Below are 27,484 nucleotides of genomic sequence, written 5' to 3' on the forward strand. Positions count from 1 at the left end.
TTTGAGAGAGAGAGAGAGAGAGCGTGTACACGTGTGAGGAGGGGGAGGCAGGGCAGAGGGAGAGGATCTTAAGCAGACTCTGCACTGAGCATGGAGCCTGACGTGAGGCTCGATCCCAGGACCCTGAGATCGTGACCTGAGCCGAAATTAAAAGCCGAATGCTTAACCGACTGAGCTGCCCAGGAGCCCCCAGAAACAGTTCATTTCAGAGCAGAGCCTTGGAAAGACATGAAACAGTTGTCAGTGAGCACATCCCTTACACCCGATGGAGACAAATGGCATTTCCCTGTGCTTTGACTTTGAGAATCCACATGAGCTCAAAAAATCCATTGAGCTGTGGCATCCTTACAGTGGAGACGGGAGGGCAAGCACGGTGCTCTCTCCAGCTACCCACAGAAGGCAGGCGGGACTGGGGCAGGGGGCGCTGATGCCAGCAACACCTCTGCTTCCCAGAACATGGATCAGTGTGGCCACCAACACCCCAGGACCAAGGCCACGGGCTTCCAGTTTGGGGGTGACCACCTTGTTATCCAGCTGTCCCCAGGTTCGCCAGCATTAAGGGTAATCCTTTCCTTTAATGCCCAACTGAAAACTTTCCATTCCACATGCAGGAAATCCAGACTTTTTTGTTTTCAGCTCTCCCCAAGGATCCCCAGGGAATACTCATTTGTTCCACAGATCATCCTGGTGGTTGCATGGTGCCTCAGCGGGCTGCCTGGATCCAAACCTCCAATCCCTCCCTCCAGCATCTCTGCCTTTCCTACCCTGTCCTTGCAGCTGGACCTACATGGAGCCAGGCTCCTCCTTCCTCCCCTAGGGAAGCACAGTTTGGGATGGATCAGGGGATGTCAGTGCCACAGAGAAAAGCTTAAGCTTGCTTTCTAGAACGCCTGCTCCTAGAGCTCCTGGGTCATGCCACATGCTCCTGATGGCCACATGCTTCAGTGCCAACCTGTTGCCCTCCCTTTTCTAGCCAAGGAGAGCCCTCGATCAAGTTTCCGTGTCCTCCTACTGAGACATCCATCCTCTCTGAGGCCCAGCAGGCAGGGAAGAGCTGGCCTCTGACTCATATCAGACATGCTTCTGAGTCAATAGAAGAATCACAAAGACAACTAGCATCCCAAATGAAGGAAACCTTTTCCATTGTTTTGTAGAGTGGACAGCTGCATGTTGTCTTAAATCTCTCCCTTCTAGAAGAGAATTTTGCCTTTACTTTTGCAGTCTGAAGATATGTTAATTTGAAATTCATATTTCCCTGGGACTTCACAGTCATGTTCCATTTTTACAAAAAGCCAGTGGATCTTATTAAAACCCCCATTTTGTGAGTGAGAAAAGCCACAATTTGACTTATGACTTCGCCAGTGTCATATGCCAGGCGGATAGCAAGTGCAACTCAGCGTCTCGTGCTCTGGCTAGGGCTCCACCCAGTCTTAACTCACACATCGTCCATCTAGTGCCTCTGTCTCCATGGAGAGAAATAGTGCGGGAGGAAAGCATGTTGGGGAGACGTTTGCTCTGCTGCCCAGAGCACCTTGTCACCTTTGCCCCCTTCAGAGCGCGGGGGGACTTGCAATCTGCATTTCTCTGCATTAAGAAGTTGTATCTGATCCCCAAAAGGAGGTGAGAGCATGGCCCACTTTGAGCAAGAGAAAGTGTTTTCACAGCAGGAATCTATGTCCTCATCAGGATGACTGCTTTGCTTTGACCTTTCGTCTCCGGATTTCCAACCAGAAGCTCATGATAGTAATAATGACAACTCCTTGGTTATTCTCTCCCACGTGACTGGCACTGCACTGAGCACTTTATGAGAATTAATCTCATTTCATCCTCCCAAAGCTCTGAGGGAGGCACTGTTTTTTACTTATTTCATACCTGCAGAGGCCAAATGGGACTCATGTTAAAGGTCTCACCACTTTGCGGTGCCACTTCCTAGTGGTGAGACCAGTGCCCAGCCCATTCTGACCCAGTGTCCAGCCAGAAACCTCAGAATATGCCGCATGTCCCTGTAAAAACCGTTAAGCTCTGGGGAAACCTAGACAGTGGACTGAGAAGGAGTGGCTCTGGAGACCTTCCTGTGTGGAGTGGAGGCTTGAGATGAGGGACTGAGGGCCACCTCCCCCAGGTCAGCAAGCCCTAAGCAAGACAGATGTTGGGGGTGGAGGAAGGGCTAGTGAGTTTCTCTATCCTCAGGACTAACCTGGTGCCTTGTACGTCTCCTTGCTGGTGTGAAGGGAGAGTTAAGACAATTGACACGGAGGACCTGAAAGATTCTGAGTGGTCGATAGCTTGTAAGATGGCTCCAGTGCTCCCTGACCCCCAGTATTCCTGTCCTTGTGTAATCCCTTCCCCTTGCACATGGGCAGAACATACTGACTTGTTCCTAACAAATAGAATGTGACAGAAACAATGGGACATCCATTATGTCCTTGGGGATATCTGAGATCAGATTATTAAAAGACCATGCCGTCAGTGTGAGGGGCTGGCTCTGCCTGTCTGTCTCTTGGATCTCTTCCTGTCCCTTGGGTTCTGGGTGAATCCAGCTGCCTTGTGTTCATCAGTGCCCCTGTCAAGGGTTTGAGCCCTGCCAGCGACCACGTGAGTGAGTTTGGAAACAGAGTCCCCCTCAGTGGAGCCTTCAGATGAGACCACAGCCTCTGCCCATGGCTTCACTGAGAACTGAGACTCCTTGAGCGAGGCGCCCAGCTGAAATGTCCCCAACTCCCCAACCCAGGGAACCTGTAAAGTAAGACATGAGGAAGCTACTAGCTTTGGGGGTAATCTGTCACGTGGCAATGGGTAATTAACACACCTCACAGCCTTGATCACTACCGCACATTTAGTATTTTGTTACCCTGGCTGTAAAACTGAGCACACAAAAGACCATAAGAGTGATCTCTAAGGCAGCAGGAAGTGCTAGGTCTGTCTCAAAAGCTAATGTTGAGGGGAGGAAATTCTATAGGACCGGGGGTGGTTGCCACTTTGAGAGGTAATGAATTCTTGCAGTTCTGTAAGGAAGAAGGGTGCCTGAAAGGGGCCTAGAAAGTTACCCCGCGAAAGGCTTTAGTTCCCTACTCAGGTGTATGTTGGGCTTTAGAGGGTGATGTGTGCAGACCTTCAGAGGTCCAGGAATGGCTGCTCAGGAAACTGGAAGACGGCCGTTCCGTGTGGCCACCCAGAGAGCCGCGCTGGGGAGGGGCCTTCAGTGCCCACTCATTCCCTTAGAAACTTCTGAGATGATAAAAGTGACACATTGTTTGTTGTAAAACTCGCACTAAAAAGAAGTCTGTGAAGTAAAAAGCAGAAACCCCTTCTTCCTCACCTACTCCCCCAAAGCAACCACAATTAACGGTCAGAGTGTATCCTTCCAGGCATTTAATCCCCATACACTAATGTACGCGCATGTGTGTATGTGCGGGGCGGGGGGAGGATGCAAATAATATTTCACTTTTTAACTAAAATGGGGACATTTTATTCATTTTTGTTTTACACCTTATATTTTGTTCCACATAAAGAGTCACAAATGTTGTTTGGTGGCAGCACATATAGAACTTCTTCCTTCTGTCTGGTGGCTCCGTGGCACCTGTGGCAGGCACGTGGGTGGTTGGCTGAGCGGGCCTGGGTGCGTGCTGGCTCGTGCAGCCGTGTGCCGACGGATGAGTGGGTGGATGCCTTCTGTGCTCTCCCTGCGATGGGAAGTGCGGTGGAGAACATCTTCATCGGTGTGTCTTTCCTCACCTGCAGAATATTTCCGGAACACTGAGGATGAGGAAAGGAATTGCCACATGTGGAAGTGCTTCGGAACGGCCACACAGAGGAGAGGGATTATCTGTGTCTGGGTTGCCATGTGTGGCGGGGCTGCCCCAGGCTGCCCCATGTCAGGAGGGACGGGGATACTCGAAAGTCTCGGTGATGGTTGGTACCAAGGAATTATGTCCTCAAGTGGCAGAATCCCAGATGCGGGCTGGGTCAGGCTTGCCTCTGGATCTGAGACTAGGTGAGGAAGCCCCAGGCCTGAAGGCATGGAGATGGCGGACAGGGAGCCAGCTACCAGATGATGTGGCCCAGGGCTCGGACCAGGCAGAACTGGCACACAAGGGGACACTGGGATGGCCAAAGTGTGGAGCTGAGTCAATCGGCTGCAGGATAAGTGGAAGCAAGACGGGCCAGGCCCAGCCTTTAGCCCTGGCAAAGCCCTGGTAGATAGTCCTGGACTGTCTTCCTGACATCTGGGGACCTACTGTCCTTGCAGCTCCTTCTGCACACACGGGGAGCTGGGCTCGCTCACAAAACTGCTGCTCTGGGCAGGCCGCCACCACGCTTCTCAGATGTGTAGGGGGTGGTCACAGGGTGAGAGAGGACCCTTAGTTGTTTCATTCTGCCCTTGCGAGCAGTGATTGAATGCTGCAGAAGCAGGAGTGCAAATCCCGAGTGGCTCAGGCAAGTCACTTACATCTCCGAGCCTTGATTTCTGTTCTGTCACAGAAAGTATAATTAGGACACCCACCTCATAGGTCGTTACGGGATTTAGAGAGACACTCATGGTGCCCGGCACACAGACAGCTCCCCGTAGATGGTAGATGGCATGAGTCTAATCTAGAGCAAAATACTGCCAGGAGGACTCCAGCAGTGGGGACCTTGTGGCCTCCTGTATCCACGGAGACTATTGAGAAACTCAGCGAATCCAGGAAGGACAGGAAGAGCCCATCTGGGCCTAGCTGGGTGTCCCGGGGAGTGACCCAGCAGGGCCTGGCAGGGTTGGATGTGCTTTGTGGGGCAGAGCAGGGGTGGGCAGGGGGAGGTGCTGAAGAGCAGACATCGTCTCATGGGTAGTGGGACAGACTCCACCCAGCCAGCAAAGTGCAGTCCCCAGAGAGGAAGGGGGTGGACAGCAGCTAAAGTAGATGCCTTCTTGGATATAGATTTAGGCTGAGACCCCGCCTTCTCTAGGAGCCTGGGAACCACCCCCGCCTGCCCCCCGCAGCACTGAACTCCCGCAGCAGCATTCATCCTAGCTGGAGTTGATGGGATTGAGGTGGACCCCCGGCCTGAGCGGCCCGTCGGAGCCTCTGGCCGGGAGTGAGCACTGGGAGGGAGGGTGCTTGTTAAGTCTTTGCTGGCACCAAGAGGACATGTGAGCTCAGGGATTCCGTGCTGGGAAAAGCAGATGGATACACAATGAGAAACAGAGACCTGCGAGCAGGGAAAGGAGGAGAAGGGGAGAAGCTGGGAAAGCTGCCGCCTCGCCTCCTGAAGGCTCTCCAGGCAGTTTCTGGTTTCTGGCCCTCGTGAGGCCCAGCTGCGTGCCTGCTCATGGACTCTGGGAGATACCTCGTGTCCTTATGTAACCAGCTTATTAAATGAGCTGGGCTCAGTCAGGTGTAAGAAGAAACCGACTTACTTTTTTCCCCAGTGTCCTTTCCAGCCTACCCTGTGCACTAGCTCTTTTCCCAGACGACGCTAAAAACCTAGCAAGCCCCTTCATCTTTCTGCTGTCAGGCATGAAAAAGCCACATCTGTTCTAACCGCGTGGTCACCGCAGACAGTCCAGTGTAGCAATCAGAGGTCTGGACTTGGAGAGCCTGACCGGGCTCAGAGACCTGGGGTGGGGGCCGGCTCCCAGTCAGGGCTGTCACCAGATCCCACACCCCTCCTGCCTCCCGCTTGCCCGCAGAGGTTTGTGAGCCTTGGGGTTGGGCCAGGGGAGAGGGAAGAGGGAGGGGTCAAGGCCCATCCCACGTGGCCGATATGGTGGGTGTGTCAGGTGCTCAGGCACCCATGCTCGGTGGCGGCGGCGGCAGCAGGGGGACAGTTTCCCTTCTGGGCACCTCGGACTCAGCTGCCGTGATGGGGGATACTCTACATCCACACACCACTTACAGCTCCTTTCTGGGCACCTGGGCCTCCCGCACCGCCTCTACCCTGCCATCCTCCCTGCTGCCCTCCGCTTCCCAGGAGACCGTACCCTTGCCTGCCCCACAAGGGTATGTTCTCTTCATAAGCCCAGCAGGTCAGTGGCCCCCAGCGACCCAGGTACTGGCCCAAACTGGAATGTGGGGGCTTGGCTGGGGTAGGGCAAAGTCTGGGTTTCGCTGACTTCCTTGTGGTCTGTGGGTGCACTCACCATGGAGACCTTAGCGACAGTAGGGCTCCTGTGACTGCAGGCCTTAAAGGGCCACTGGCTGGAACGGGACAGAAGGGAGGGGTGTTGGTCTGAGCTGGGTAGACTTCTGTGTTTGCTGGCTGGTGGAGCCACACACCAGGCACTAAGGCGCCTGGCACTTGAGCCCCCCACCATTCTCTTCTTTGATGCTGCTGGTCATACCCCCATTTTACACCAAGGAGAACTAGTTCCGCATGTCTGATGGGTTTATTCCTTCCTCTCCTTCCATATAGCCGGGGTGTGGTTTAACTCAGGGTTGGGTTTTGGGGTGGGTATTGGGAGAAACAGTTTAGAAAAGGAGTTGCTCCGCATTGTCCAACGTGGCTTTCCAGAACTCTGCTTTGGGATTTGGATCTAAGACCGTGACCAGTAAGGCTGGATGGACCCTGTTTTCCTTTACCATCAATCCTTGTGTCCTGGACACTGCACTTGAGGTGTGTGAAGAGGCCTGGCTGTGATGTGGGCCAAGGTCAAGATAGTCTCACCAAAGAGCATACAACAGCTAATAACCGCAACAGCCAACCGGCTAGAGGTTTGGGAGGAGGAAGTTAAGAAGTCTTACTTAGTGCCGATACCTGGTACCTTCCTGATTGACTGCTGCTAGAGCATTCGGATTTATTATTTTTTAAAGATTTTATTTATTTGTTTGACAGAGAGAAAGTGAGAGAGAGAACACAAGCAGGGGGAGTGGGAGGGGAAGAAGCAGGCTTCCCACCGTGCAGGGAGCCCGACTCAGGGCTCAATTCCAGGACCCTGGGATCATGACCCAAGGCAAAGGCAGACGCTAATGACCAAGCCACACGGGCCCCCCAGTACTGGAGCGTTCTTACCAGTAGTCTGACTGTGAGCCTCCTTTTGTCCTCTCCTGTGAAGTGGAACAGTCCCTTCTTCACAGGGATGCCGTGAGGATTACATAAGAAAACACGTAGTCCGGGGCGCCTGGGTGGCTCAGTGGGTTAAAGCCTCTGCCTTCGGCTCAGGTCATGATCCCAGGGTCCTGGGATCGAGCCCCGCATCGGGCTCTCTGCTCAGCAGGGAGACTGCTTCCCTTCCTCTCTCTGCCTGCCTCTCTGCCTACTTGTGATCTCTATCTGATAAATAGATAAAATCTTAAAAAAAAAACAACCACGAAGTCCAATTCCAAGCACATAGTAGGCTGTAGTAAACATCCGTCTCTCCCCAGCTGCATGTCTCCTGAAAACAGCTCTCGTGTGGCAGTATCGAGCCCTGAGAAGAGGGATTGCTGGGTCCAAAGGTATGAGAGTTTTTAAATTTTGCTGCACACAAATGTCCATATTTGGTGCCCACATTGCCAAGTTGCTCTTTAAATAGACTGAATCAACTTGTACTTGCGCACACACAGAACGTATTTCTCCATTCGCTTGTCAGCATAGAGGCTCTTTCATCTTTACCAGTCTGATAGGCACCACGTGATGGTTTGTGCTTGATTTAATGTCCCTCTCTGGTTATCTTGTTTACTGGCCTTTTATGTTCTAATGTGTTTGTATACTTTACAAAGTTTTCTATCACAGCGTTTGTATCTTTTTTCCTAATTTGAGAGAGTTCTTGGTATGGCATGAATATTAATCCTGTATTTTTCTTTTTTCTTTTTTTCTTAACATGTAATGTATTATTTACTTCAGGGGTACAGGTCTGTGAATCATCAGTCTTACACTTTCACGGCACTCACCATAGCACATACTCTCCCCAGAGTCCATAACCCAGCCACCGTATCCCTCCCCCGCCCCCGCCCCACCCTCCAGCAGCCCTCAGTTTGTTTCCTGAGATTAAGAGTCTCTTATGGTTTGTCTCCCTCTCTGGTTTCACTGTGTTTCATTTTTCCCTCCCTTTCCCTATGATCCTCTGTCTTCTTTCTCAAATTCCTCGTATCAGTGAGATCATATGATAATTGTCTTTCTCTGAATGACTTATTTCACTTAGCATAATACCCTCTAGTTCCATCCACATTGTTGCAAATGGCAAGATTTTGGGTTTTTTTGATGGCTGCGTCCTATTCCATTGTATTCCATTCATCTGTTGATGGACATCTAGGCTCTTTCCATAGTTTGGATACTGTGGACATTGCTGCTATAAACATTCGGGTGCAGATGCCCCTTCGGATTTGCCTTCAATCTCAGTCATGTTTTATTTTTTAGAGGGCAGAAAATTTGGGGTTTTCTTTAGTCGTATCCCTTAGTCTTTTCCTTTTTGGTTTTGGGGTTTTCCTGCTATGCCTAGAGATGACTTCCCAGCCCACAGATTTGTTTTTCTGGTAGCTGGTGTGGAAGCCGGATTGGAATGAGGGAGACAGAGGCACAGGGCTCCTGGTCCAGTGGGCAGCCTGTTGTAGTAGTTGAAGAGACACAAAGGCAGAGAACGGGGCTTCCATGGTTGGATGGACGGATCGGCCTTGGCAAGGCAGGGAGAGAAGTCCTTGTTTTTGACCTGGGCAATTGCTAAACGGTGCCTTTTGGTGAAAGGGGACCAGACCTGGGGGAAGATGTTTCAGGGGTTGGTTCACTGTCAAGGAGGTGCTTCTAGGACGTTCAGTGAAGACATCTAGGACATGGCTGGATGTGAAGAGGTGGAGCCCCAGAGAACTTCAAGGTGCTGTTTTGGGACTCCTGACGGTGTAGGTGGAAACCAAAAGTAGGGAGAGTGTGATTTAAATGATTTTGGTGGATGTCCCTCATGCTGAATCTAGCTCTGATATAGGGGGTCCCAGGACAATAACACACAGTGTAAATACGTCCAAATAGCACTGATGGCTTTTATTGCAGATTTGTGTCATTACAAGGATAATCTGGGAATATATTAAAAAAAAACCCTCCCTTTTATATACACAAAACATGCTACATGGTACACTTCGTGAGAGCGCTGAGGTAATAGGCACACACCCAGACATGACAGTACCAAACGTTCCGACATCTCGCACACCCCCATTCACGCGCCCACCGGGGCAGTCTCACCTTCTGGACTCATCTCTTGCTCCCTGCTTGGCAAGAGTCCTGACAGTACTGAGTCTGACACTTCGTGGCCAACAGGACTCCGAGAGCCACCACGCTGCAACGCACCAGCCACGGGCTCTGGGGGCTCCTGGCGGTTAAGGAGCTCGTGAGAAATGGCCAGTTGTCATTTTTGTGGCACCTGTTCTCCAGAGAAGTGTCGTTTGGGGACGAGATGCAGACTCTAGTCAGCCTGAGAGCATGGGACCTTTGGTCTGTAGCCATTCGGGGGCCCCAACGATCGGGTGATGACTTCTCTTCAGTTGAATATCTCCTGGGCAAGGTAGGTTATTATTTCTGTGACGGTTAAAATGACATGGAGGCTAAAGTGTGAATGGAACATATAAAACTGTGAATACATCATCTACGTGGCCTGGAGTTAGCTTTCAGGCCTGGCCTTCCCTTTCCTGACCAGAAACCTGGAGCCCAAAACTGTTTATTACTCAGAGGCGAAGGAATCTTGCCTGGAAAGAAAGGATGATATGACAGAAAAGGTAAGGGGTGGGTAGGAAGGGGTACAGAAGAGCAGAGAAGGTGGCTGGAACCGCACTGAGTGGCCGAGGACCGACACATGGAAGGTACTTCCTGAATGGTGTTGGATGAAGGAGAAGGTGGATGGATGGATGGATGGATGGATGGATGGTGGATGGATGGTCCTGAGAATGTGAGGAAGTCTAGAAATGGAGAGGGTGGGAGGTTTTGAAATTTGATCAGGTGCCCAAAGGGGTTCTTCAGTGAGGAAGGAGGGAGCCCCCATGTGAGCGAATAAGCAGGTAGACACTCCTGGAAGAATCCCAGCACTTGGACACCAAGGATTGTTCTTTGAATTGGAGCTACACCCTCTGTAATTGGCTCTTAGACTCACGGAGCACGATGTGAATGTGACGCTTTCCTCCTAAGAGCAAAGCTGTTGGTAACAACTTCAACATCTGAGACTTGAACGTATGCGTGTTTAGGTTTGTAACCAAAGCTGTGTGTGTGTCTAGACATAGTACACGTGGAAGATCTCCAAGTGCGTGTATATGTGGTGCACACACACGTTCCTAAGGTCGGCTCGCACGTGTGTGTTACGAAGGTATTGTGCAGTTGTGCTTTTGTTACTGGGATTTGATTTCCTTAAAGAAGGATTCGTCTGTAGTCCTGTGCTGTGTGGAAACCTGAGTGGATCTCTGGTAGGAAGAAAAGCAGTAGGGACAGAGAATACTGTGTCGATTCCATTCCATTATCTGCCGCAGCGACTTGGGGAAACAGAATCCAGGGCCCCATCCTCCCGGCCCCCTGGTGAACTGACGGGGAGTTGCTCCTGGTGCTGGGGCTGGCACGGCCGGGGCAGGCTCCTGGATGGCCACGAGAGGTCAGGAGGGGAGCTGGCTTAGTGGAAGGTGTTGGGGTTAGGCCGGATCATCATCACCACTTTCTTGAGCGAGTAGGAGCCTCCCCGGAACTCAGCCCAATAGACTCCGTCCTGGTAGCGACTCCGGTAATGGCCCCCGCGGTACCAGACCCCGTTGAGGTTGGAGTGGGCACAGGCGTTATACCACCAGCCTCCCTTCTGGTAGTGGGCACAGTTTCCTGCAGGAGACAAGGGAGGAGGTCACAGGGAGGAGGCAGTTTTACTCGAGTCCACCGTTTGCTCAGGGACGTTCGCGGCGCCCGCGATTGGAACAGGAATGCTTGAGAGGCGGGCTGGGCTTCGGGTTTGCTCTGACCTCCGAGGCTCGGCCATGTGACCAGCGCCTCGCAGAGCCACTGAACTGTCCTAAGCATGGTGCCTCCCGCACAGGACCGTGTGGGGAAGGAACGAGGGTGCACAGTCACGCAGTTAGCCCAGGGCTTGTGTGCGGGAAGCACCTGGGGTGGGGGGTTGAATAGGAAGCAGAATGATCTGGGGTGGGCAGGGGAGAGGCCACCGGGTTGTTAGGAATTTAAGAGTTGCAACTGTTGGATCAAGAGTTTTTATAGAATGGCAAAGGAAGTGTTTAAGTTGAAATGCTCCTCAACCTCCCAGCCTGTATTCCAGCCAAATGTTTTTTTATGATTTCACAAAAGAAAGATATTTTCATAAAAGTTCTGGCACTATCACATCATGCTGGATTTTGCTGCCAAGGACAAGCAGTTCGGAACAACAGTAAAAGTGTGGGCAAGGTGCAAGCGGGCGTGCAGGGGCATTGGCCTTCTCCAGAAGGAAGGGGAAGAGGAGCCCTGGCTGCTTGGGCCGCTCTTAGTTAAAAGTGTCCTGAGCAGGCCTGGGAAGGGGACCCCCCCCACTCAGGGAAAGGCTGCCCCAAGCAGTCTGGCGGCCCCGCTCCAGCTGAGGCCTTGGGGAGACGTGAGGCGGCAGCAGGCTGACAGAGGCAGAAGCTCAGGAGAGACTCAGCTCAGGCACCGAGAGCCGCTGCAGCCCAAGTGTTCCCAGAGTTTTCCTCAGGCACCTCTAGGCCATCACTTGAGGCTGGATTTGCAGGCCAGAGAGAGCCCTTGGCGCACCACGGCCAGCCTCCCGTGTGAGTGGAAGCCTGAGCTCGCCCTGCATGACCCCAGGGACAAGGAGCTCACTTTCTTGCCGTCCACTGACAGTGCTGCGGGACAGGCCTGACAGTCTTCTCCCTGCTCTGTGACCCATGATGGCCCTCAAGACGTGCTGTAGCAGCCCTTGTGTCCCCAGAATCCGGCCAGCTCCGAGGGTCATCTTCCTGCCCTGCTCTTCCTGGGAGCCCTGGCAGCGCTGGCCAGAGAAGACGTACTGCGTCCTCGGGGGCCCCTGCAGTGCCAGTCAGAAGAGAGCTGTCTGGATGTCCCCCGTGTGGTGAGAACAGCCTGCTGGGACGTGGCTGCCGGGGCACCTGGAGTGAGGCCCCTGCTCCCCCACGCGTAGGCAGCAGAGCTTGCCTCAAGAGCAGGTAGTTCCTAGGACAGTCCTTAAAGAGGAGGGAGTGGCCTGCAGACCAGGACTCAATGGAGGGGGCAGGTTTGCCCATGAGAACAGACAGCCTTGGCCTGGGGGTAGGGTTGGCTCTTCGGAGAGGGGCAGCGCCTCGCTGGCTTTGCCAGGCAGCCCAGAGGCCCTCAGGTCAGGAAAATGGGTGTGGGGCCTCGAGAGGCTTCACTGTGCGGTGGCTGACATCTGGACTCAGGGCTGGACTCTATCTGTGCCTCTCACAATTTTTTGTTTTTTATTTAATAAAAGCTTCTTAGTAAATATGTGGCTTTGAGACATGTGACCCTGGATAAATTACTTCAGGTCTCCTACCTGGTTTCCTCTTAATAGCTCCCTACTGCCCACTTGGGTTGAGCCCTATTTGCCAAGTCCCAAAGCTCTCGAGGTACTTTCTCTCTGACCTTCTCACCACCCTGCAAGGTACGTGTCGTCCTGATTTCCAGTTGTGGAACTGAGGCTCAGAGAGACTGAGCAGCATTGTCCAAGGACACAGGGCGGGGCCCGCGTTATCTCCCAGGTGTGTGTTGTCAGGACCCCGGGTGCCTCAGGCAGAGAAGGGAGGCCAGCGCTTGGCCCAGAGGGGCCCATAGATGTGTCATCTGTACACAGATATGTCATCTGTACAAATGTGTACCCTTTTCCCTTTTTGTGAAGGCCACTTTGACCTGACTTTTGTGAAGGGGGCCTGTGGGCAGCGGACAGAGGCATGGACCTTTAGGGAGTAGGAACCGGGTCGGGCCACTGGGCCCTGGGACCTCCTTGTTCTTAGGCCCTGAGTCAGAAGCTCTGGCTTTGGCTGACCTCTCTGCCCTGCCCTGTGCTGGGTCCTACCTGTGTAGACATCGTGGTCTCTGTCCAGCGTGGTGAACTGCTTGCCGTTGTGCCAAGTGAAGGAGTCGCCAGCGTTGCCGTGGTAGCGCCCCAGCCGCAGCTTGTAATACTCGCTCTCTGGCTCCAGGCGGAAGCTGGCGTATTCCGCAAAGACTTTGCGGCCAGACCAGTCCTCCATGGTCACCAGCAGTTTGTAGTTGCCTTGGTTCGTCAGCCAGTAGATGTTCTCCAGGCCCAGCCAGTACTCGCCATCAATGTTGCCAAACCCTTGCTGCGGAAAACGGAGGAGAGCGTTCGTGGGGAGCCTATGGTGCCCTCAGCCGGCAGAGCCCCGCTGCTGGGTGCTCAGCGTGGGACAGAGGGGACCAGTGGTGGGCAGAGCGTAAGAACCCAGAGGCTGGGTTCAAACCCCCGCTTCTGTACTTGGCTGTGCCTTGATGAGTTGCTTTGCCTGTCTGAGCCTCACACACGCGTCATTCGAGACTGTTGGAGGAGTGCCTCCTGTGTGCCAGGCACTGTGTGAACGCGGGACACTGTGTCCCCGTCCCTACGGGGCTGTTGTAGGAATGCATGTAGTGTGCTAAGCTGAGAGCCCAGCACACAGTAGGCAAGCCAGAAGAGTTCCCTGGACAATTCTTACCTTCTCTGAGCGTCAGCGTCCCTCTCTGGGAATGTGCGGTGTGTGCGGGTCTCGTGAAAGCTCTCATGCCCCAGACGGGAACGGGCTGTGCAAGTGTGTGCTGCATCCGCCCAGGCCCCTTTCTAGGTCTAAAATCGGTGGTTTCGTTGCTGTTTTTACGTGTAGCTAAGGAGTCATCGGCCAGGTGGTGGCACTCAAAGTCTTAAAAATAGATGGGTTCATGAATGCTAACAGTAGCCGGTGTGGAGTGAGCAAGGACGGTGTGTTGGCCCTGTTCTCGGGACCTTACGTAGGTTTACATAGGTCATTCTATTAGTCCTCATGCGACATAGCTGGGTACTACTATTATCCTCCCTAGAATGGGTGAACTGGGGTCCACAGAGGCCCAGGGTCATGGGGAGCCTGTGGCTGAGCCAGGATTTGAACCAGGAACCTAGTCTTAACAACTGTGCTCTGCTGCCTCGGAGAAAAACGATACGGGCAGGAGGAAAAAGGGCTGAAGGAGTGGGTCTTCGGGAACCTCTCAGGGAGTAGAGGAGAGAGAGAGAAGAAAACAAAGACACATGTGGGGCAGGAGGTGGGTTGGGAGCAGCCAGGACAGGAAGGGGCCACACAAAGCCATATGTGGATGTCATGGCCAGGGTAGTTTGTAAGCTTTGGAGTCAGAGGCCTTGGCTCACGGCTCTGCCACCTCATAGCTATGTGGCCCCGAGCGAGTTATTTCCCCTTTTCATCTGTAACCTGGGTCTGTACTCGTGTCTCTGTGCTGGGCTTGGTTTGAAACTAAGGCAGGTAACGGACGGAAGCACTTGTCGCGGTGCATGGTGGCATTTGGTGAACTAAGCTCTTGCCGTCCTTAGTACCGCCTATGTCTCGGGGAGGGGGGCAGACTATGGCTGAGCCCTGCAGCCTTTCCTACCGCCGGGACGAGCACTCAACATCCTGGGAATTAGGGCTCGAGTATTCCTGCGGTTCCCTACAATAGGCCCTTGGGACCGGCCTCTCCTGGGCTGTGAGAACAGGTCTTCCCCTGGAAGCCCCAGCTGGGAGTCGGATGATCCTCGTACCCGGGCTGGAGTGAGGGGCCACCCCACACCAGCATTTCCCACCTCGTCCGCGGGCCTTGTGGGGTCTGCACACCTAGGTCGCATCTTGCAGCAGTGGCCAGCGGCAAGCAGGGAAGTGGCTGCTGCTCCCCACCATCCCCGGTGGCTTTGCAAAAATGACCCTGTCAGCGTCTTTCTCACCTCAGGTGTTTCTTGCGTGGGGCCACAAAGGCCCTGATGGGTCAGCGTGCCCCTGCCCTCCAGGCTCTCTCACTGGGTGTCAGGCTCTGGGGGTGGCCTGGTCACCACGTGGGTAGCACAGACAGGCCCGGGGTCCTCACCTTATAGGTCTCCCAGTTCCTGAAGAAGTTGACAGAGCCGTCCAGGCGCCTCTGGATGACGGTCCAGCCCCCAGGGTCGTGTCTCTGGTCGCACCACACCTGCATGAGGCGGTTGGTGTTCTCCGGCTTCACCAGGTAGATGGAGCTGGTGTCGTGGCCGTCCTCCAGGGCCTGCAGGCAGTCTCTCCACGGGCCTGAGGACACAGATGGGGGCATGTCACACATCTCCCCGGGGCCTGGCCGTGGAGTCCCACTCTTGCCTGCCCCTCCCCGCCGGCTGTACCCCCGAGCAGGCACGGCCTCCGGCAGGGCTCCAGCTGTGAGCCGCAGGCCCGCCGTGAGAGGGGACTGACTTTAGTTTTGTAAGTTTGAGAAGTAACGTGATAGAGAGGCGAGAGTCCAGGGCTAGCGGTCAGGGTGCCTGGATTCCCGGCCCACTTTTAGCTCTGACTGCATCGGAGTGTGATCTGGGCAAGCTTTCTTACCTCTCCAGACTCTCTGTTTCCTCCGTTTCCCCAGCTTGTGGAAGGCACATCATATTTACCTCGCTCCGGGCCATCAGGGTGGCTGAGTTCAGTTGTGTGGCATTCCTGGAGTGGTTTATCTTTGAAGCTGGTCCTGTTGTGCCAAGAGTGTGCCTACCACATGCAGCAGAGGGATCCCAGTGTGGATCAGCTCTGCCCCAGGCGGGGTGAGCGGTCACTGCTCTCCTGGGTCCCGGCGGTTGAGGCTGGCCCACACCACCGCTGCTCTGACTCCACGCTTGCCTTTTCAGCGACAGTGCTCGGGGACCGTTGGGGTCTCTAGTGATCAACTCCCATGGAGTCACAGTGCCCAAGCAGGGTCCAGAATTCGGCCATGTAGCCAAAGGTTTCAGGATGTTTTTGAGACTGAGACACTGGCCTCCACAAACAGCTTTTCTGAGGGGGACCAGCCCTATTCAGCCCATTTGTGTATTTTCCAAAGGAAGGTCATTTAGGGCCACAGGCTCAGAGCTCACACATTCTGAGGTCACTGTCGTATATGCAGGTCCGTGGACTTGAAGGACGATGTCCGGGAAGCTTCCCGGTCCATGGCTCTCTTCTGACACTGAGACCAGATGGGTTCTGTGATTTTGTGGGACTTCACTGAGCTTGGCAGCCCAGTCAGAAGACACGGGTGCTGCTGGGAATCTGAGAGCCACTGTAAGCCTCTCCCCAACCCCACCCCACCTCTCCTAGTGCTTTCCTGGATGTCGGTCTCACCAGCAAGAAGATTGAAACGGGAGGCTCCAAGGTCCATAGAAGCTCGGTTCTTCCTTGTTGATCTCAGGAACCGTCAGAAGTTTTTCAGAACTACATATTTTTTTCAAAAAAAAAAAATTGCCACAATTTGCCTCAGTTTCTCTTCAAAATAGTCCTCAAAGCAAGAGTGTTTAAGACCAAAAGTGCTAAGAAAGTTCCATCTTGTTCTATGAAGGTTTATGTTTCTCCTATTTACTGAGCGCCAGCCCTGGCAGGTGCTGCACTCGGTGGTGGAAGCCTAGGGCAGGTGGGGGCTGCTCTGATGTCCAGCAAGGGCGCGCTGACCTCCTCGCCAGCCTTATTTCAACTTGAATTCCTGTGCGTTCCTGTCCTTTCTCTTCTGCATGTCAGGGAGGAGCCTGGGTGGCAGATGTACTCAGCCTTTCCCATGCAGATCAAACTTCTCAGATTCCTTCCTGGTTGTAGTTGGGCTTGTTTAGTCCATGTATGATGGTTAAATGAGAAGTCTGGGGTTTAGGGGTTTTGCTAGACAGCTCAGGTGGGCTTCTCCTGGCCCTTGCACTGTGTGTGAGCATCCCCGCCAGGAACCTCGTGGAAGGGCAGGAGGGGTCTTGATCTCTCCTCTCTGCCCCCAGTACCTAATGAAGCACCCCGAGGAAAGGGCTGCGTAGGTGTTTGCCATGGACAGTTGACCCAAGGTACTCCTTCTTCCTTTTCCAGGGAGAACTTCTCACCCGTTTACCTGTTCACTAGCCCTCTTCACCCTCAAGGGATGGGGCAGGACCCCCAGCACTAGCCTGGGAGATGGTGGCGCAAGCAGCGGCTTCCCTCTTTGCCTTGTGCTTCGTCTGTCCTGGGGAAGGGGAACCGGACCTCCAGAAACAGCATTCAGGAAAGAGAAAAAGCTTTTTCTTGTGTTCAGCCCCTAGCCCCAGGGACCAAGATAGAGAATAAGAGTCTGTCCCCGACAGCTGGAGCAGAGCACGCAGCAGGCGTGGGAGGGACCCGGCTCTTTCCCAAGTCAGAAGCGCAGGAGAGGCTGTTTGATGGGAATGCTGGTGACAGAAAGTCTGGCAGAGGCCTATCAAACATCCCCCGGCCCCCCAAAATGGGCAGCCAGCCCTCTTACTGCAGGGCCACTGTGGGGCTCTGGTGGGGCTCTTAGAGGGACAGTGTGGCTTGGAAGGAGGTGCCGTGTCGGGACAGGCTTTGGAAGCCACTGGGGAAGTGGGGGATCCATCTCAGACGCCCAGCCTGAGCTGCTTTTGGGGGTGCCGTCAGTTGTTTCAGCTTTACCATTGACATGTCTACACAGAGCTTTTTTAAAGATAATATTTATTTCAGAGATAGAGAAACAGCACGAGGTAGGGGGTAGAAGGGCAGAGGGAGAGGGACAAGCAGGCTCCCCACTGAGCTGAGAGCCTAATCAGGGCTCAGTCCCTGAGATCATGACCTGAGCCGAAGGTAGATGCTTAGCCAGCTGAGCCACCCAGGTGTCCCAAGGGGTCTTTTTAAAAGCAGGTGTTTTAGGGGCCTCTGGGCGGCTCAGTTGTTTAAGTGTCCAACTCTTGATTTCGGCTCAGGTCATGATCTCAGGGTCATGAGACTGAGCCCTGCGTCATACTCCACACTTAGTGTGGAATCTGCTAGATTCTTTCTCCCTCCCTCGCCCTCCCCTTCTGCCCCTCTTCCTGCTCGTGCACGCTCTCTTTCTCTCCAATAAATAATCTCCAAAAAAAAAAAAAAAGCAAGTGTTTTAAAATGTGAGGTAGCTTGTAATCACCCATTTGACAGATGAAAAAATGAAAGTATGGGGACATTAGGTGACAGCCCTGAGGTCATTTAGCTTATAGGGGACAGATCCAGTGTCAGAACCCAGGTGGTCTGGGTTTGGGGGTTCCAGAGCCCATAGTCTAAAGCTCTCTTCTTTTTCCCCAACCAGAGTGGACTCCAGGGTGGGGGGACCAGGCCGACTTAATCTCTGTGTCCCTAGGACTATCTTTAATCTTTGCGAGTCAGCCGGGTTTAAAAAATAAAAATTTATACTTCTTTGTCAAGGTACGAATACCTTTTGAAAATCTTTATTGGTGATTTATTTTTCTCCTTTGCTTACTTTTGGTGTCCTTTACCCATTTTCAACTATTTTAGTATCTTTTATAATGTAGAATTTTATTTTTTTTTGTTTTTTGTTTGTTTGGTTTTTTTTAATCTTTAGGGCAAATCAGGCAGTTCTTTCCTTTAAGGCTTTTAGGGATGGCATCCTCTCTAGGATAATGGAGTAGGAAGAAACTAGTAGGGAGGTATTTAGTATTTTCTTTCGTTACAAAAAAAAAATGCTGTGTCCCCTGTGTTCTGCACTTGGTGTGATACTCAGGACCCATCAGCTTTTATCAGCAGCAGCCGCAGTCCAGACAGTTTTCCCTCGGAAACCTTTGCAGAGCAGGACGCTCACAAGCCTCTCTGCGCTGAAGCACGCCCTGTTCTTACACGAAGGCAGCAGTGGCGAAGGTCAGAAAACTAAATGATGGACGAACGTGCTTCAGACAGAATCCTTAGCCTGGAAAAGCCGGCAGCGGGAGAATGACCAAGGAGCAGAAAGTGCAGCAGCGAGACTGTCCCGGGTCTGACTCAGAATGTCCTGCTTTGATGAGAAACCTGCAACCGAGGTAAATGCAGGAGTCAGGAGCCCTCGGCTCAAATCTCGGTAGCTTCGTTGCCTCACCATGTGTCCCTGGGAAGCTCCTCGAGCCTCAGTTTCTCCTTTTGTACCCAGGTGGAATGAGCCCACCTGTTCTGGGGACCACAGGAGCCCAAGAGCACCCAGAGTGAAGCCAGCCGGGGCAGCTGCCAGCGCGGGTTCTCTCGTTCTTTCCTGTGCTGGGTGGAAGCTGCTGGTTTTGACATTGTCCACTCCCCACCTACCTGCAGCCATGCACACACAACCAAGTTACCGTATTTGCTTTTGAATTTGCAAGACTAAATGTACGATGATTTACTTAGTGGTAGATATTTTCCACAAAGCACATTTAAAAAGTCACTGCTTTAGTAGAGAGACGCCCCCCCCCCCCCAAGATAAACTGAAATGAAGAATGGAAATCTTTTTTGTCAATGAAACTGCATTTTCGGTGTGCAGTGGGCAGGGCTCTCCCTTTGGAATGGTGCAAAGTGCCCAGACAGTATTTCGCTTGGCTCCTCTTCTGAAAGGGCAGCGTGGCCCGGAGCACCAGGCCAACACTAACTCAGCAGCACCAAGGCTCCGCGTGGAGCAGCACCCGACCTCATCGCTATAAAGACCATATTTACATTCTCGGCAGAGCTGTAGCTAGAACATTCCATGTGAGGGGAAGTGCAGTCGCCATGGCTGAGCTGAGTCTGCTAGGTTCTTTAGAACGCGGGGTGCGGAGAGCACAAAGGACTAGAGTCAGGAGGCCTCAAGAAGAAGGGGTATGGGCAATAGAAACACAAAGTATGCAGGTCTTGGGTCCCCAAACCCTCAGGTCAAACCTGATGAGTGTTGGAGTGATCAGCTTTGGATGCCCGAGTCCCTTCCCTGCTTCTTTCCTCCTTTCTCTGGGGTTCTTGCACACAAGGAACATAGACTACTAGGAAACCAGATGGCTGATCCCGTGCTCAGTATTCCCAGTGAAGTGCCTTTCTGGGTCGGAGACTGCAGCCAGGCCAGACCAATGTGTAACGGCCTCGTCCCAGTTTCCTCTCTGGGTTGGGGACAGACCAGCTCAGCCTGACCTGCCCACTCACGTCCTGTGGAGAAATGGGTTTACCAACTACATCCGCTGTCTGTGTAGCCCTCACCCCCTGCCAGGGAAATGTGGCCCCGTGAATATCTGACCCAGCTGACGAGCTGCACCCCGGAGGCCGGGAGCTAAGGAGTGAGTGAGACAGTGATGGCTCTTCTTCCCGGCTGCTCCCGAGGCATGCGGAGAGGAGCGGGATCCTTCCTGGCCATCAGCTGGGACCAGACCACGTGGCCAGCCAGCAGTCTGACTGGCCTCTTTGACCCGTAAGGCCACGTCTTGGGACTTGACCACCTGAGGCTGTGGAGCGGCCCTGTGGCCTGTGGGAAATGTTCTAGGGATGTTTTAGCTCGTACGTGGGCACTGGGGAGAGGCTTCTGTGATAGCACCAAGACACATGGCTTTTTCGTGAGAACGGTGTGCTGTTTTCAATTACTCTCACTGACGATCTGTCTCCAGAAAGTCTTTTTGCCACTCCCTTAAACGTTTTCTAACAGGAGAAATGACTAGTTGTTGAAATTGGATCTGGAATTTCCTATTCAAATTAATCCGTCCAAGAGCCAGGACACGTGGATTGCTTAGGTGTGAGCCCTGTCCTGGCCAGCATCGGGACTCGCTGGGTGTCCTGTGTGAGGGCAGGAGAGCAGATGCCCGGGGAGGGGGCTTGGCGAGGAAGGATTACATGTGCTGCTTGAGCCTCGTTTATCCTGAAGGCTTGGGGAAATAATATTTTGGTTGTGAACATATTTATTCTAAGTCAATCACCACTTTCCAGTGAAGCAGACTACCAAACAATAACCTAAACACAGGAACAGCTGGTGTGTTCCCAAAGACATCTCAGGTTCCCACAGGGCCCGAGAGCTGACGTCATGGTTCTCGTTTCTGGTCCTTCTGGGGAAAGGGTCCAAACACTCATGCCCGCTGTTGAGACCGTTTTAGTCTGCAGATGATGGGCACGGTGCCTGGGGCCAACGGGCTTTTCAGGAGTTTATGAAAGTGCTTGAGGCCTAAAAAAATTTATTGGCTCTAAAATATGAAAAGAAAACTGCATAATCAAAATTTATAAGGATGTAATTAAATTTCTACAAAGTGGAACATCTTGTCAACTTCATTAATTGTTAAATTAAGTCTTCATAAAAATGTTATTACTTTTGAAAACAATTTGTAGGTTAGATTTTTCTCACTTCCCAAGAATTCCTGAACATGCCTAATGTTTGCTGAGAAATCAGAGCCAGCTGTAAATTAATTGTGTTACTCTTGGCCATATAATTTCAAAAGCAAAATTTAAAGAAATCCTTTAAATGTTTTACAGTAAAAGTTATATTAGATGTGTGTATTTCAGTGGGTGTGATACACTCTGAGAACTCCCGATTAAGAGGGCCCGGAGCCCTCGAGGAGCTTCAAGGGCCCTGTTTCTCCCGGTTTGACCTTAAGATAAGCAGATACTGCAGCCCTGCTTCCTAAAGAACACTTTCAAAAGCACCGTGCCCACTCCTGGGTTTCCACCAGTAACTTTGGGGAGGAGGGGAAATACGGGCTTTAAAGCAATTTAAAAGAGAAACAGGTTGGCCCTGCAGGGGCTGTGGTGGACTCACTGTATGCAGAGATGTGACGGCTCCCTGTGGCTCCCGGGACTGGTGGGGGTGAAGCCCCGGGGCTCCCTGGGTTCAGCGGTCAGTGGTGCCTGAGGCTGCCTGCGGGAGGGAGGTCCCTGAACCTGGAGGTGGGCAGCGCAGATGTAGCAGTGAGAATGGAACAAGCCTCTCTCAGGCCAGAGACTGATGGTGTGGTTCTGCAAGCGCATCACGGAAGAGCTCATCAGACCCACGATTTCCGTCCGCAGGTACTGGACAGGTGGCATGCCTGTGGTCTGCCAGCCTAAGAACCCTTTCTAAGAACAGCAATCAGCTTGTGCTTATAGAACCTATGTTGGCCTTCATTGATCGCCTTTTAATTTTTCAAATGCTCACGAAGCCCTCTTTGTAGTCTTTCCTATAATTTTACTGGGGCTTAAGCCAATTGATACATAGTTTCTAGGATCTTGTCCTTCCTTTTTCTGAAAAGAGAGCATTTGCCCAGCACCAAGCCTGGTCTCATTACTTCTGGATGATTGTGGGTAGTGGTTCTGAGAGCTTCTCTGCCATGCCCTCAGCCTGCTCATTTCTTCCTCCAGGAAGCCTTCCCCAACCCCAGAAGAGTTACTTAACTCTCCTCGGGGTTCCCATACTGCCCAATATAGTTATCTCTACTGGAGTGTGGTAAAAATGATGACTGCCATGTATCTAGAGCCTTTGGCCTGTCAGATGCCTTACGTGTGCTTTCATTTCATCCTTCCGAGGCCCTGCAGCACTGAGCAAACGAAGTCCCAGAGAGACCGCGTGGCTGGACGGGGAGGCTCTGGGCTTAGCGCTCCCATCTGCCTTCCAGGCCTGCTTTTCCCTGCCGCACTGTCTGAGTCTGTTTCACCGCGCTAGGATTGCTCAAGGTTCTGTCTCGTCAGTCCCTGGGATCCTTCTGGGCAGGAAGCCTCAGGGGCGAGATCGTGTGTCTCTCCTGCCACTCTCCGCTCTAGAATGAGTCACTTTGTGTCCCACGCGCCTTCCCTCATCTCCGTCTCCTCAGCGCCGGGAGCTATGTGCCCTTTGTCACCTTCATTCTGTTCTTCCCAGTTTGAGAATCAGTGATGAGTCCATCTGGAAGCAGGGGCCCTATAGCAGAGGATTATCAGGATCCAAACCCAAACCTGGGAGAGTCTGGACGGTCTCATAGAAAGTCGGCACGTTGGAAAAGGGCCGGGTGATTGGGTTTTCTGTTCTTTTGAACGTTACTCCAGACAGACCACCAAAGATACCTTCATTCCAACAATTAGGGGGTGTTTTTGTTTTTAAAAACATTGCATTTGTCATTCAAATGAAAATCTTTTGCTTAGCACAATTTGTCTGTATACACAGTAATTCTAACTTAAATTCTTCTAGTAAAAATCTGTTCAAGGAAAATCACTTATTCGTTTGAAAAAAGGATTGTGAGACCAGTCCAGCGCCTGTGTCTGCACGGGCTCCTCCTGAGGCACAAAGCCGGGATCGTTTAGGCTTCTTTTGAATCTGCCCTTCCCCAGTCCTCACAGGGGTAGCTAAAGTTGAGATGTGACTTCTAGAAGAAGCAAGTGCACTACCCATTGCACTCAACAAACTTAACCACCTTTGTCTCAGACACCGGCTTGTCTGATGCTAACGTCATTGTGCTTTATCGATCGTCCTTTTCTGGGGGAGCACCTCAGGGTTCTGATACGGTCTGCTGCATAAATTCACCACAACAATTCATCTGTGTGGCTAGGGAGCCGGCTGCAGAGGCCTAAGCTCCAGGATTTTCCAGATTACTTTCAGTTTGCCAAGTGCCAAACTGTTGGGATTTCCAGGCTGCAGTTGCCAGATCACCACTTTAAATAGTAACAAGTTGATCGTTTATCCTTTGGGACTGTGAAGAGCCTGAGCATTTAGCTGAATGTCTTCCCTGGAAAATGCCCGCGTAATAGAGGGAGGCTTGCCATCACACTGAAAAAGCTCTCCGTGATCCATTCCCTGAGGTATCCGAGGAGAAAAGAGAAAGCAAAGCTAGAAGGAAGATGTCCCACCTTGAACTCGAGCGGCTTTCGTTTATGAAGAAACTAGCAAAGAATGCTCTTTGAAATGTCACTGGATTGCGTAGTTTGTAATGAATTTGAGCATCTTATTTTGTTCCACAATAACATTTCAGACACAAGACAGCACAGTGCAGTGGAAACAGCACAGGCTCTGGAGGCAGGCGACCTGGGTTGGGTTTTCCGTCAGCTTCCGAGAACTGAAAGGCAGAGCCCGACGGGGGCTCCAGCCACCCTCACTCACATCCTCACCAATCCCAGATGCTCCTCCAACCGCCCCCTCCCAGAGCTTCAGGTTCAGAAACCCAGTTGCCGGAGTTGGTCCCCACATCATACCACCTGTTTTCTACCTGGATCGTCAGCGCTTGACCTCCAGAAGGAATGGAAGCCACCGTGTAACGTATCTTGTGGTCTGCTTTAAAACCACAGTCTAACATACATATTTCCTACCTCACAGGGGGAGGTAAAATATAGGAGGGAAAAGCCATCTAGGAAAACACTCTTGTCCAAGGTCTCTGCACCTCCTTGGCCATACGGCATCCGTCGGGGAGTAAGGGAGGTCTCTGTGTTCCCAGTGAAACAATGTGGTCACCACCTGGTGTGGCCCCAAGGACAGATCACATCTGCAGATTTTTGTATATTTAGAGTTAGCGTCTTTAAAGAAGTCCTGATTTACAGAACTTTAGATTTTGCTGGACATTGAAATGCTGAATACAAACACCCAGAGAAGTTGTTCACATTCGAGACAAATTAAAAATCAGATATATCTGCAGCCTTAGTTGGGTCCATTTACTGGAAGTCAGGTGCATATTATGTTTTCTGTGGGAGAGCTCAATTGTTTAGGTACTCTGGGGTATGATGCTAACTCAGTTCTGCTGTATCTCTCTCTCTTTTTAAAGATTTATTTATGAGGCAGAGAGAGAGACAGCGAGAGAGGAAACACAAGCAGCAGGAGTGGGAGAGGGAGAAGCAGGCTTCCTGCTGAGCAGGGAGCCCGATGTGGGGCTCCATCCCAGGACCCTGGGATCATGACCTGAGCCAAAGGCAGACGCCTAACAACTGAGCCACCCAGGCGCCCCATCCTTTTTTTTTTTTTTTTTTTTTTGTGGCATCTCAGGGTTGTGATGCAGTCTACTATATAATTTACCACAACAGCCCATTTGTGTGACTGGGGAGCCAGGGCAGCTGGTTGGTTCGGTTGGCTCCTCCCAGGCATGATAGCGATGGGTTTGCAGTGACAGTGTCTTGCACTGTTAGCACTGTGAGAGTTCTAACGACAAATCTACCAGCTCTGTTCCCAGAGCTCTTTTACAAGGAGCTGCTTGGAACCTAGTACATGAAATAGTGATGGAGGGTCACGTCCCAGGCAGCTGGCACCTGAGGCCAAGTCAGGCATTTATAGAGTGATTTTCACACCAGTTCCCCTCCAGCCTTTCCATGGAAACGTGCAGTGCCCGGGAATGGTTCAGACAGACTTGGGTTTGAGCCTTGGCTGAGCCACTCACTAGCTGTGTAGTCTTGGCTGAGTTACTTAACCTCTCTGAACCTCGACATCCTGGAAGTTACATTTCAGGGACTGATTCTGGCTCTGCTACTGACAGGCTCTGGGGTGATAAGGCCCCTAACAAGCTCTTTTATGATTTTATGGCCCTTTCTTTATCCACTGAGAAACAAACTAAGCTGATTATGTTCTCAGGAGAGAAAACAGCTAGAATTGCCTACTCTTCTTGGTTTTTAAGGATTTGTTTCAGGCGGGGCCTTGCTGTGGCAGCTGGTCCTAATACTGCCTTTCCTCCTCTGATCACTCTCGAGGGTGGGTGCCATGAGGAGGGCTGGCCTGTGCATGGCTGTGCCTGTGCAGAGCCGAGGGACAATGTCCCCGGCCTCCCAGACCATCTTGGGGGAAGGCCAGCACTGAGCCCACCCTGTCCATTCCTGTGCCTTTTCGGGACTCCTGCAGCCTTCCTCTTTAGCAGACCTGATTGACGCACATGTATGTGTGCGTGCGTGTGTGTGTGTGTGTGTGTGTGTGTGTGTCAAGGGCACACGTGGAGAAGGAGGTCAGGGGATGTGTGAATAAGTGGAGAGGAAAAGAGGAAGGGCAGGTGGCAGCAGCTGTATCTCTGGGAGAATGGACCACAGCCTGGGCCCTTTGGCCTTGGCCTCATCAAAGCATCATCCTAACTGAAATGCCCCAGGTCTGGCCAGACCCAAGAGAGGCAGGACGGAACCCAAGTCAGACACCAGGGAAGCCAGGAGCTGCCTGGACCTCCCTTCCTCAGGCTCTCGGCGGCCTGGGCCTGGCCTGGGGCCAGCCTGTTACTGTCTGGCTGGGAACAAGCTAGTGAGTGCAGCTCCAAATAAGCAGCCATGGCTCCCTCAGTCCCATGGAGAAGGGTGTGCTGTGGGGCTGAGTGGCCCAGACGAAGAGGGCAAGAGTGGATGGCTCTGAGGTTCTGGGATGAAAGATTTAGAAACCGCCAAGTCATGCGCACAAAGGTGTTTCTGGCCGAGTGATGTCCTTGGGAACAAAGGATCCTGTGGGTAAGTGCACAGAAGAAGGTTTTGTCTTCCAGGCCCAGAACCTGCCTGCGAGCTCTCAGAACAGGCCTGATAAGGCTCCCTGCCTATTGGCTGAGAGAGGCCATTTGCCTTTTCCTCGAAGTATAGTCCCAAGCCCAGGAAAGGACTGGGCCCTCCCTGCGCATTCAGCTTGCAGGGCCAGGTCTGGATGGTAACACCTTGGGTAGGGGCTCAGTGGGGACACGGGTCACAAGGAACCTGTTACCAACAATCACTACCAACATTTGGGAGAACTTTGCTTAAAAAAAAGAAAATTATAGTGCGTTTGTCATGTCTATAGAAGGAAGGTCACTGCCACTGTCTCCCATGTCGGGTGTTTCCTGAAGCGGGAGAGAAAGTGGGTTGGGTGCATGCAGGCCCCTGGAATGCACACGGCCCACGCTGGACTTGACTGTGAGGAAGCAGGGCATCCAAACCATTTGTGGTGCCAGGACTAGGGCCGTGACCCGGGGACTTTGCACAGACTCTTCTCCTTCAGGGACGTGCTAGTAACCCTGTTCCCCAACTCCTTGGTCTGTCTGGTAAACTCTTACAAATCATTCAAGATGCAATACAGGAGTCCCATCTCTGTCCAGCTTCTCCCCTCTTGTCCAGGCAGACTCAGGCACGTATGCCACCTCCGTGTCCCCACAGCCCCTCATTTGCTGCTCTGCAGGACCCTCAGCACACTGGAATGTCACCACAGTGACTGCACAGCTCATGATTTCCACTGCACTCCTGCTTTCAGGTACTCTGTTATGCCGGTCCCATCAATTTGTACAACATTCTGGAAATTCTGGCCTTGACAGCTGCTCCATCAAGGAAATCCTTCGTCACATCTGATGTGCTGATTTGGGGGGATAGAACCCGTAGGCACTGTGTAGGTCCTTGTGCATTCACGCATCTGCCACCTCCCCCAGACCGAGTTCCTAGAGGTCAGGATCAGAGCTTTCACCAGCTCCCCCCAGCCTGGCTCCGTGACCAGCACAGAGCAGTTGTGCAGCTGTGGTTGGCTGCCCCACGTGACGTAATATCACATGCCTGATTGCACTGCATTTCCACAACAACCCTGCGGTATTGCAATTCCTGTCCCCATTTTATAGAGGGAAAAATGGTGGCTCAGGGGAGCAAAGTAACTTCCTCACAAGCAAACCACTACTAAGAGGTGGGTGCAAACCTAGGTCTTTCGTTCTTTTGAAGATTTTATTTATATGACAGAGAGAGAACAAGCACAGGGAGCGACAGGCAGGAGAGGGAGAAGCAGGGTTCCCACTGAGCACGGAGCCTGATGTGGGCATGATCCCGGGACCCTGGGATCATGACCT

The 27,484-nt window shown here is 52.4% G+C and overlaps 2 protein-coding genes across 6 annotated transcripts in view; one reads left to right on the top strand and one right to left on the bottom strand.

Annotated features, from left to right (window-relative positions):
• Window positions 1–27,484, top strand: part of RALGPS1 (Ral GEF with PH domain and SH3 binding motif 1) — a 269,662-nt gene that overhangs the window by 130,321 nt on the left and 111,857 nt on the right. The gene's annotated exons all lie outside the window — the stretch shown is intronic.
• Window positions 8,912–27,484, bottom strand: part of ANGPTL2 (angiopoietin like 2) — a 34,845-nt gene continuing 16,272 nt past the window's right edge. Inside the window, exons 3-5 of the mRNA XM_080820445.1 lie at window positions 14,962–15,155; window positions 12,935–13,205; window positions 8,912–10,737 (exon numbers count right to left, since the gene is read on the bottom strand). Coding sequence (XP_080676571.1) covers window positions 10,538–10,737; window positions 12,935–13,205; window positions 14,962–15,155 — 665 coding nt within the window. The 3' untranslated portion in view covers window positions 8,912–10,537. The remainder of the gene's footprint in view (window positions 10,738–12,934; window positions 13,206–14,961; window positions 15,156–27,484) is intronic.

The sequence above is a fragment of the Martes martes genome, assembly GCF_963455335.1.
Source record: "Martes martes genome assembly, chromosome: 12".
Classification (NCBI taxonomy): Eukaryota; Metazoa; Chordata; class Mammalia; order Carnivora; family Mustelidae; genus Martes; species Martes martes.